This window comes from Nicotiana attenuata, chromosome 1, assembly GCF_001879085.1.
Source record: "Nicotiana attenuata strain UT chromosome 1, NIATTr2, whole genome shotgun sequence".
Lineage (NCBI taxonomy): Eukaryota > Viridiplantae > Streptophyta > Magnoliopsida > Solanales > Solanaceae > Nicotiana > Nicotiana attenuata.
Window position 1 is genome coordinate 28,517,900 of NC_031989.1, and position 10,230 is coordinate 28,528,129.

At 37.0% G+C, this 10,230-nt stretch overlaps 2 protein-coding genes across 3 annotated transcripts; both read left to right on the forward strand.

Annotated features, from left to right (window-relative positions):
* On the forward strand, positions 517–6,002 carry LOC109223411 (putative transferase At1g60990, chloroplastic). Of its 2 annotated transcripts, XM_019387713.1 has the most exons (12): positions 517–777; positions 1,984–2,085; positions 2,315–2,348; positions 2,774–2,847; positions 2,938–3,003; positions 3,098–3,162; positions 3,299–3,386; positions 3,494–3,559; positions 4,475–4,640; positions 4,832–4,915; positions 4,990–5,117; positions 5,429–6,002. In XM_019387713.1, exons 1-12 carry the CDS (start codon positions 571–573, stop codon positions 5,597–5,599), a joined length of 1,251 nt encoding a protein of 416 aa, XP_019243258.1. In that variant the 5' UTR covers positions 517–570; the 3' UTR covers positions 5,600–6,002. The 2 variants fall into 2 exon arrangements, with proteins under 2 accessions (XP_019243258.1, XP_019243265.1); XM_019387720.1 differs by lacking the exon at positions 517–777 and having other exon boundaries at positions 2,031–2,116.
* On the forward strand, positions 7,024–9,757 carry LOC109223426 (probable receptor-like protein kinase At1g11050). The gene has a single exon (XM_019387730.1). It carries the CDS (start codon positions 7,196–7,198, stop codon positions 9,134–9,136), a length of 1,941 nt encoding a protein of 646 aa, XP_019243275.1. The 5' UTR covers positions 7,024–7,195; the 3' UTR covers positions 9,137–9,757.

Genomic DNA, 10,230 nt, shown 5'->3' on the forward strand with positions numbered 1-10,230 from the left:
GGACAGTCCTTAATAGATGCTCATGACAACTGACACCCCGATGTCGGGCTTTTTTTTTCATTCCGCACTTTGTCGTTTAGAATTATCTTATGAAGTTTTATTAATTAAATAGCTTAAAGAAATCTTTATTTTGAAATATCGGGTTGTCTTGATAAATGAGTCGGCTTGCCTAGTTCCACGTTAGGCGCCATCACGACATGGTAGATTTGGGTAGTGACAGTCTCTCAACCTTAGAATTCTAAGATAGAAATCGGGATTTTGAGAGAGAAAATGAAAAAGCTTTTGAAAAAATAAGGAAGTTCAGCGTTAATGGAGGGAGAAAGGTTCAGAAACGTGGGGAGAGTGGGATAGGAACGTTAGATACACTATAGCGTGAGATAATTTATTATATAATCATTTGAATAATTTTATAAACATAATTTATTATGCTTAATAAATAAACTGAAAATTTGATATGGTATGACTGTTTAAAAATAAGAGAAATACGACGTAATCGAACCATTATGTTAAAATGGATGGTCATGTGCTCCTATAAAAATTGGGTCGTATCAAAATCCAAATGTTGGAGCGATGGCGTATTGCTACGGTGCAAACGTGCTCTTTCCTTGTCACTCCTTTTCTTCCTCACCCATTCTTCATCTCTTTCCCACTCCATTAGCTTACCGGCCGTTCAGTTACGATGCGCCGCCGGCGAAGATTAAGCGGCGGCTTTCTTTTTCTCCTGCAGCTGCGCTGCCTTTCGACCTTTCTCCGCCTCCCATTGACCATGACCTCCTCGTAAGTATAATAATACCAAAATTTACACATTGTTGAATGAATCCAAATTATTTGTTGATGTTTTTAAGTCAATTATTTGTTGATTGTGGGCTTTAATCGAAGCATATTTCATTTTTTTCAATTCCTTTTTTGTGTGTTTTATATAATTGGCTTGTTTAATAGACTTATTTGCTGGGTAAAATTACTTGAAATATTTGGATATTATTGCCAAAACTTGAAACACTAAGTAAATTAGTGAACCTAACAACAAAAGTTGTCCTAGCATTCGAACAGCCCATGGGAACCGAGGTCTGAATTCCAGCCAAGGGAATACTGGGTGAATTCTCGTATTTGTCAAAATCATGGTGGACAAAGTTAAACAGTACTTGTGGTGGTTGGAGGTAGCAGGTACCCGGGGATTGGTTGTGGTGCACAAGCTTGCCCGGACACCAAACAACTACAACAACAACTAAGCCTCGGTCCCAAACAAGTTGGACCTTGCTACTCCATTTAAACTCATCTTAGGCCAATATTGTACAAAATAACAATAAAAATAGAAGTACTTGAAGTTCCTTATATTTTCTACTTATAAATTTTCTGAAAGGCTAAACAACTCCTAGAAAAGCATAGGACGGAAAGTAAAAGTGCTAACATGACTGAAATAGGTATTTCCTTCAATGTGCCCTATCTTTCACTAAGTCGTTGTTCCCAAGAAATTGCAGGTCCTTCCGGCTGATTTTAGATCTACATCGTCCCCTCTTAACACCTCCATTCACCACTCTTATTTTTAAAAAAAGAAAAGAGAGAGAGAGAGAGAGAGAGAGAGTATATACTTACACCTGTGGAACCTCACCAAAAGAGACACAAAAGAAATAGAAAAGAAAAAACAAATGCTCCATGTAATAAAGAGGGATGGGGGGAGAGACATGCATTGTGGTTAGGGGGTGCCCCTCCTGCCCAGGCTCCGTCTAACCATGCTTGGAAGTTGGAATGTCTCACTTCAGTGGGTAGTTAGACGTTAGAGAACTTCTCCTGAACAATGAGGGTACAAGAAGGAAATACTGTTACATCAGCTAAATGTTTCCCGATCAATAACTGAAGGATGAGACGTCACTGACATGATGCTTCTATATGCTTTCACTCTTGCTCTCCTTACAGTTGGATTTCGCTTGTATTTTCTGTTTATTTACTTACTTGCCTAACGTTTTCTTCTTTTGCTTCCTACAGGATACTATGACGGTTGCTGGGGCCAAGGTATCAGAAGATGGGGCAATAGGAACATTCGATAATGACGAGGAGGCACTAGATGCTGTTGAAAATGGTGTCGCGGTGTGTATCTAGTTTGATTCAGGTTTTCTTGGTAATTTTAGTTATTTTTTTCCAATTAAAATTTTTTGTCATATGATTTTCATCTGTTGATTAAAAGATCGTTAATTATCATGTGTTGTAAATTTTACTGCAATATCTGGAATTGAACCTGGCTTTGTAAGGGAACTTGTACACTGCTGAGGTTAGTCTTGCAAAATGTGACCTGATGGTATCATTCATTTTGTTCTAGGTTGTGGATCTTTCTCACTACGGCAGGATAAGAGGTACATTCATCCACACATTTTCATACTGAAAATGATTTTTTTTCTTGTAAACTTCAGTCTAATCTGTGAATAATCTATTGACGTGGCTGAATAGAGGTTAGGTTAGTTGTTTAATATATCTAGAAAAAGTCCACTTTTACCATTTAAAGAAAGTCTGCATTCCTCTTCTAATAAAAAAGGTAAGTTCTTCCCACCTTTGAGTTCAGTGATTCACTGATTCTGCGGAATGTAGTATTATGCTTATTCCGTAGTACAAATCATGTGGAGATTGGATGTGAAAATTTTATTAACACTTGTTCTCATGCTAGTTATGTATTGTGGACGGACAGGAAATAAGTTTTTCTACTTAGTTGGAAATATTTTGAAGGCTACTCATTCGTAGTTGCTATATCAGAGATCTCTGTTTATCTTTTCATTTCACACAGTTAGTGGAGAAGACAGGGTTCAGTTTCTTCACAACCAAAGTACTGCTAACTTTGAAATTCTTCATGAAGGGCAGGTATTACTTGATTTAGGCAATTCTAGGTAGATGAAAGTAGCAAACTCCACTGGTGTTCTGCTTCTTATATTTCATGTCTGGGAATTGTAGGGATGTGACACTGTTTTTGTGACACCAACTGCCAGAACCATCGATATTGCCCACGCCTGGATTATGGTAATCTTTTATAGTTCCCTTGCTGAGAATTGGTTCCTTGTGCCTAAGCTTTCATATGTTAGAATATTATTGAAGTCCATCTTACATTTCACAGAAAACTGCAATTACATTGGTGGTCTCTCCAGTGACCAAGGAAAGAATAACTGAAATGCTTAAGAAGTATGTCCATGCTTTTGCTCTGGATTGCTCACACTCTTGCTTATCTATGCTTGAATATATTTTTGGGGCCTAACCAGTTATGTGCGCGTTATTTACTTGCTGATTTAACAGTATATCATACTTCTATTGAATATAGGTACATATTCTTTGCAGACAAAGTTGAAATTCAAGATATTACCGGACAAACATCCTTGTTCGTACTAATAGGGCCTAGAAGCAACCAAGTAGGAACTGTGTCTACTTAATCGTCAAACGAATTGATAATATTGTTATCTTTTTTTCTTCTCTTAAAATCTAAAACTAACTTTTGCATGTAATGGTTTACAAACAGATAATGGAAGCTCTGAATCTTGCTGACATAGTTGGACAACCGTATGGCTCACATAAGCATTACAGTGTAATCCGATAATTCCCTCTCTGATTCATTCTGGAAAATATGTATATGTATGTCAAAAGAAAAAAAAGAACTGTAGATCTGTTTGTTTTAAATTATTTGAACTGTGTGATTATTTGATGCTCCTTCTAAGCTCTAATTCATATTGTTTGATCTATTTACTGTCTTAGTCTGTGCAAGATACAAAGTCTTTCCTCAAAATGCAAAGTGCTCATCATTCAAACATTATTCTCTTAAATACCATGAAAATACAAGTCGGATCAAACTGAATATTCAATTAAGAGAATTATTTATGATTGGTAGTAGCTCTGACAATTGATTATCTTGTATGGTAACCAAACAAGTAGTTTCGTAAGAAAAATATTCAATGTAATATGGTGATTAGATTGTGCCAAATAATCCAAACTTGAAAACGATTTCCAATGCTCTTTTCTCTTTTTCAAAGAGAGGCATTGGTTTTGAACACATTGAATAAGAAATGTTCAGACTTCATTGCACCCTCTCTCATTCTTAGTTCATGCATCAATTCACCAAATTCTCACTTGCATGACTACGAAACATGACTATCTACCCATTTATTTGTCATTTCCAATTGCAACCTTGTGCTGCATTCATGGCTGTTCTTGTGTTGTCAGAATCAAACTTCTCAATGTAGAATATTTACAGTTTCTCTGCCATTTGTCTGCAATATCCGCAATTTATCTCCTTCCTTACCGTACTTGCTTGTTAACTTCTTACCCTTTAACTTTTGCTGGTGTAGTTGTTCTCGTGTCCTATATGTTGTAGATTAATAGCCCTTATCCAAAAAATGTTGTAGATTAATAGCAATTTCTTGATCATATTGTCATGCCTGAGTTTTCCAAGAAATAAGAGGTTTAAAATTTTACTTTTTCCTATGAAATTCATCGACATGTGAAGGTAAATGGAATGCCAATAACTGTGGGAGTGGGAAATATCATCTCTGAAGAAGGTTACTCTCTACTGATGTCTCCAGCTGCTGCTGAATCGGTCTGGAAAGCTCTTCTAGGTCATGGGGCCATCCCAATGGGTTCTAATGCATGGGAAACTTTAAGGATACTTCAAGGTAATTAAGGACAATTTGATTCCATCTTTCTATTGTTAATATTCCAGATAATATCTTTTGTTGAGGTTATGATACCATTATGTTCTGACTCCTGTTATTTTGGTTCCTGTCCTAAAGTATCGAGCAATTAACACCCTGTCTGATGTGATTCCCAATATTGATGCAGAAAGCTTTGTTCTTAAATCATGCAGGAAGACCAGCTCCTGGGAAAGAGCTCACTGATGAGTTTAATGTTCTGGAGGCTAATCTGTGGAATGCTGTTTCTCTAAATAAAGGTTCCTAAGCTCCTATTTTTATATTTATGCTTCCTTCTGGTTGTGGTTTCTCAAAGTTGAGAAATTAATTTCAGGGTGCTATAAGGGCCAAGAAACCATTTCTAGGCTTGTAACTTACGATGGCATCAAACAGAGGCTGTGGGGAATACGTGTATCATCGCCAGTGGAACCTGGCAGCATCATCTCAGTCGACGGGAAAAAGGTTTGTGCTTTTCTGATTTCCCAATTGATTATTTCAGTCCCTATTGTGATAGCTCTACATTGTAACAAATTGTATTTTTGCACATTAACCCGTTGCATTGTTCTGGCTTCTATCTTGCATATAAATGCATCTAACAAAATTATTGCCTCGTTGAGGAATTGTCTAAGACTACGATAATTCTGATGAACAACAATACATGGCATACCCATCTTGTCTAGTGCATTACTGAAATCAGGTCCCTTTTATTTATCGATCCTAGTATGACCATTTGTAAGGAATTGGCAGAATGATGGTGCTATGAACTTTGGCAGGTTGGCAAGGTGACTAGTTTCACAATTGGTAAAGGAGCATCTCAGCCCCTAGGACTTGGCTATATTAAGAGGAAAGCTGCTTCTGAGGGGGACACTGTAATTATTGGTGATGATGTTGTGGGTACAGTGGTGGAAGTGCCTTTTCTCGCTCGTCAAATTCCTCCATCCTAGAGCTAGTCTCTGTTGTCTGTATCAGCAAATGTAGCATATGTGATGGCTCTGTCATAACTTACCCTGGCCTCCAGAGAAGGCTTATACATGTGTTAGCACTTAGCACATCGACAGTATGACATCTGCTATCTAATTTGAGTGCTTGTCCCATTAGTGGCAAAGCTAGATGATGCGCCCTTTCCCCCTCCAGAAGAAAGGATATCTCATGCCAGGGGGCTTTATGACAACAGATTCAGATGTAATAAAAGATACCTTGTGATTATTTTAATCATAAGCCAATACTTGTTATTTACTAGGATTTGCCTCGCTTGAACATAACTGATATTGTAGGAGAGCTATTGGGGGCTAATCAACCTTGAGTTCAACCAATCATTTCTCCTTAAACTAAACATAAGTTTCTGCATGTTGGAAATTGATTTTCTTTACCGTTAAATTGGGCATTGTCTTTCATTTGGTTCTGAATTTAACTGATGTAGCATCATATTCATATGATTGAACGTGATTCTGCCTATCCCATTTAATCTAAGACTCAATGATTCAAAACTATCAGATTGACCTCTTCTTTTTTAATCTGAGTATTGCTAAACGAAATGTGACAAATAAACTAGCTTGAGGCCATGAGGGAGAACTTCTTAGCAATAAATCTCAAAGTCGTCCAACGTTAAATTAAGATTTTAGGACAAGAGATGTTAGATAATTAGTTCATCACTTAAGAAAGGCAAAAGCATAAAAGTCAAAGATGTCAAGGCTGACCAGTAAACCATGATTCAATAGAGAGAATAAAACAAAACCAGTGCGTTTCCTTGCAATTTCACTACTTCCAACTTATCTCAAACCATAAGGTTTTAGATTGTTTAACTAAATACAATTTAACAGGGAAAAACAATCTGAATTGAATAATTAAACTTATTTAGTTCATATGTCATGTCATGCTTTCATAAGCAAATAATCATTTCAAAATTGTATTCCTTTTTTTTAAAAGAAAAGATAGAGAAAGAGTCAAATTAGAAAAAAGAAAGAAACTAGACTATTAAAAGAATATCGATGTTGCCGGTATGACTTTAATTAATGAAATACAAATTCAGAAATCAACAAAGAAAATGAGATTATCATCATGTACTAGATTCTATCATTAATGATTAATTAAAATATATTTCTTTTTACATTCAAGAAAACAATAGCAACAAGAATATAACAAAATTCTTTTGTAGCAACAGTAAAGAAGGTGAGCAAATATCTCTTTCCCTTTTATTTTAGTGATGACATCTAGTCAATAACTAGAAAATCTTTTACATACTAAATTTGATGTTTCTAGGAAATCACCTATATATTTCTTTATTATCAAATTTACATTATCCTAAATTGTCATCTAAGTAGCTTCTTGAGGCACGTTCCTATTTGATTCCTCCTTGTTAGTTGATTTATAAGTCAGCCGCCTTAACAAAATCCAGGAACAGAAACTGAACCTAACATTTTGACTCTAGGCACACACCCTCTTACACAACAAGACAAACTACACAGATCATCAATCATTACAAAAACTCTTTAAAATGGTTTCTTGAATCAAAGGTGTTCCTTTTGATAAAACACTGAAAGATGAAGGGTGATTTGTGGATTCTGTGTTTGTTGTTCTGTCTCTTTTCTTGGGTAATTTCAATGTCCTCAGCTCAAAATAGCAGAAATCTGTCTGCAACTTGTCCCTTAGATTTTGGCTATGTTTTAAGAGTTCCATGGTCCAGTTCTAAATGTAAAGTTCTGAATTCAACTCCTCAGATTTCCAATGGTTCTGATATTCCTACATCAAGTAAAGGTCAGTGTTGTCAAAACCTTTTGTCCCTATTTGGTGTTGCTATGGCTCAACACCTTAAAGAAACTTCCATTTTCCATCTGCCCAATTTGGAAACTTCTGTTTCTTGCATCCAAGAATTCCAATCAAAGCTCAATTCTTTGTCTTTGCCTTCAAATCTTTCCTCTTTCTGCTTTGACCCTTTTCAGTTTGTCATCACACCAAATATTTGTGCTTCAATTCAGACAACTCAAGATTGGACTAAAAAGCTGGGGCCTTCAACTGTTTTGGATTCTGGTTGTAGGTCTGATCTTGAGGATTTTACTGCCTGTGATGGATGTGTAGCAGCTGGCCTTAGAGTTCAGCAACAGTTGATTGCAATTGATGGTAATAAATCTCATTCCACTGATTGTTTTTACTTCACAGTTTTGTATGCTGCTGGTATTGTCAATGAGTCTGGTCCTGAAAGTAGTGGTGCCATATCATGTATTTTTAGTATTGATTTGAATGAAAGTTCATCAAGTAAGAGACATTTAGCTTTAATCTTTGGGTTGGCTGGAGCTGGTATTGCAATATTATGCATGTCTATTATGTTGGGATTGTATTACTGGTGGAACAAAAGGTGGAGGAAAAATGATGATGTGGAAATGGAAGATACAGTGTCTAGGCGAAGAATGAGGCCTAAAACTGCTGTTTGGTTCAAAATTCAGGAGCTTGAAAAAGCAACAGATAATTTTTCCCAAAAGAATTTTATAGGGAGAGGTGGATTTGGAGTAGTTTATAAAGGAACATTAGCAGATGGGACTGTTGTTGCTGTCAAAAAGGTTATAGAATCTGATTTTCAAGAAAAAGATGAGTTTTGCAATGAGGTTGAGATCATAAGTAACTTGAAGCATCGTAATCTTGTGCCGCTTAGAGGGTGTTGTGTGACTGATGAGAACCGGATTAAAAGTGGGGAGAGTGAAAGATACCTGATTTATGACTACATGCCCAATGGAAATCTTGATGATCACTTGTTTCATGTCAATCAAGATGGAAAGATGAAGCAACCGTTGTCTTGGCCTCAGAGAAAAAACATAATTTTGGATGTGGCGAAAGGACTAGCTTATCTGCATTATGGGGTAAAGCCAGCAATTTATCACAGGGACATTAAAGCAACGAATATACTGTTAGATGCTGATACGAGAGCAAGAGTGGCTGATTTTGGGTTGGTTAAGCAAAGTAGAGAAGGACAGTCTCATCTTACCACCCGTGTAGCAGGAACGCACGGTTACTTAGCTCCTGAATATGCTCTCTACGGGCAATTGACTGAGAAGAGCGATGTTTATAGCTTTGGAGTTGTTATTTTGGAAATAATGTGTGGAAGAAAGGTCCTTGATTTCACTTCAGGGTCGCCTCGTGCTTTTCTGATCACAGATTGGGCTTGGTCGAAGGTAAAAGCTGGAAAGATAAATGAAGTTTTGGATGCTGTCCTAGTAAAGAATGATGAGGATTCAGGAAACGCAAATCCAAGGTCTATAATGGTAAGATTTCTTCTCGTTGGAATATTGTGCGCTCACGTGATGGTGGCGTTGAGGCCAACTATATTGGATGCACTGAAAATGTTGGAAGGAGATACTGAGGTTCCTGAAATTCCAGATAGGCCAGCACCTCTTGGACATCCTTCATTTTATAATGCTGATGGTGACACATTTAGCATATCACCGGCCTTGAGTTGCTTGCGACTGGCTTCTGGAGACATGCTAAGGTGAAAATATGAGGTTGGGAGAAAGCTAATTGCATTTCTGCTTGAGTTGATTCTTGTAACTGAGTGCCTTGGCAAACTTTTTGATCAAGAATATTAGCTCAGAGACTTGTGTTGCTTCGGATTTCCAGTCAAAAGGGACATATTTAGAAGTCTCAAGTGTAGAATGAAAACCAGAAACAGCATCTAGTTGTACTCCAGCTAAACAAAATAGATTGCCAATTCAATGGAAACCAAAAGTAATTGAAAAATAGATTATTACATCTTGGCAGATGTAAGAGTTTCTTCTTTCTTTGATTCATTCCAACAGCCTAGAGCTCTGACAATCTTCTAGGCAAACATCAGATTTTCTATTGGTTTCCTTTTCTTTAGAGGTATATCAGACTTTGTAAATACAGTAGTAGCTGATATTCCTCTGTAATATAGCTAGCTTGCTTCATTCAAGGCCATGGTGCTTTGTGATGTAGGTGTTGCACTCTGTACATTCATATATTTACATGTTTATGTTTCAAAGTTCTTGAGACAATATTCCCTACTGTATTATTTTCTGCCAAGGAGAGTGTATATCGCCAATTGCGCTATGCTAATATCCTGGTTTTCTCTGATTTAATATGAGATTTTTGCACAAGTTTTAATAGTTTAAATGTTGGATCTAGTGTCTCTGAGCCGATGGTCTCCCGGAAACAGCCTCTCTATCCCTCCGGGGTAGGGGTAAGGTCTGCGTACACTCTACCCTCCCCAAACCTCACTAGTGGGATTCTTCTGGGTGGTTGTTGTTGTTAATAGTTTAAATGCTAATAATGGTGTAGAATTCAACATTTTACAAGTACTTCTTTCTACTATTGTTGTTTCATCAACATTGAACAAGAAATACTTCTTTTCTGAGAAAAGTTGATGTTATACTTGTTTGGTCATAAGAATTTGTTAAATGCGCCATACCTTGAACCTTCCTTCTCGCAGTCAGCTATATTACTCAGGCAGCAAAGGTTCGAGCAGGATGGCGGTTAGTCTTCCTCGTCTCTTTCAGGTGGTGAATGGCATTCTGTTGTACTACTAACACTAGCTGTACTAGAGTAGTTTAGTAGCAATTGAGCTCAAGAA

Coding starts and splice junctions, on each gene's coding strand:
- LOC109223426 (XM_019387730.1), top strand. CDS start 7,196: ATGAAGGGTGATTTGTGGATTCTGTGTTTGTTGTTCTGTCTCTTTTCT.
- LOC109223411 (XM_019387713.1), top strand. CDS start 571: ATGGCGTATTGCTACGGTGCAAACGTGCTCTTTCCTTGTCACTCCTTT. Junction 3,163..3,298: donor ATAACTGAAATGCTTAAGAA/GTATGTCCATGC, acceptor TATTGAATATAG/GTACATATTCTTTGCAGACA. Junction 5,118..5,428: donor TCTCAGTCGACGGGAAAAAG/GTTTGTGCTTTT, acceptor GAACTTTGGCAG/GTTGGCAAGGTGACTAGTTT.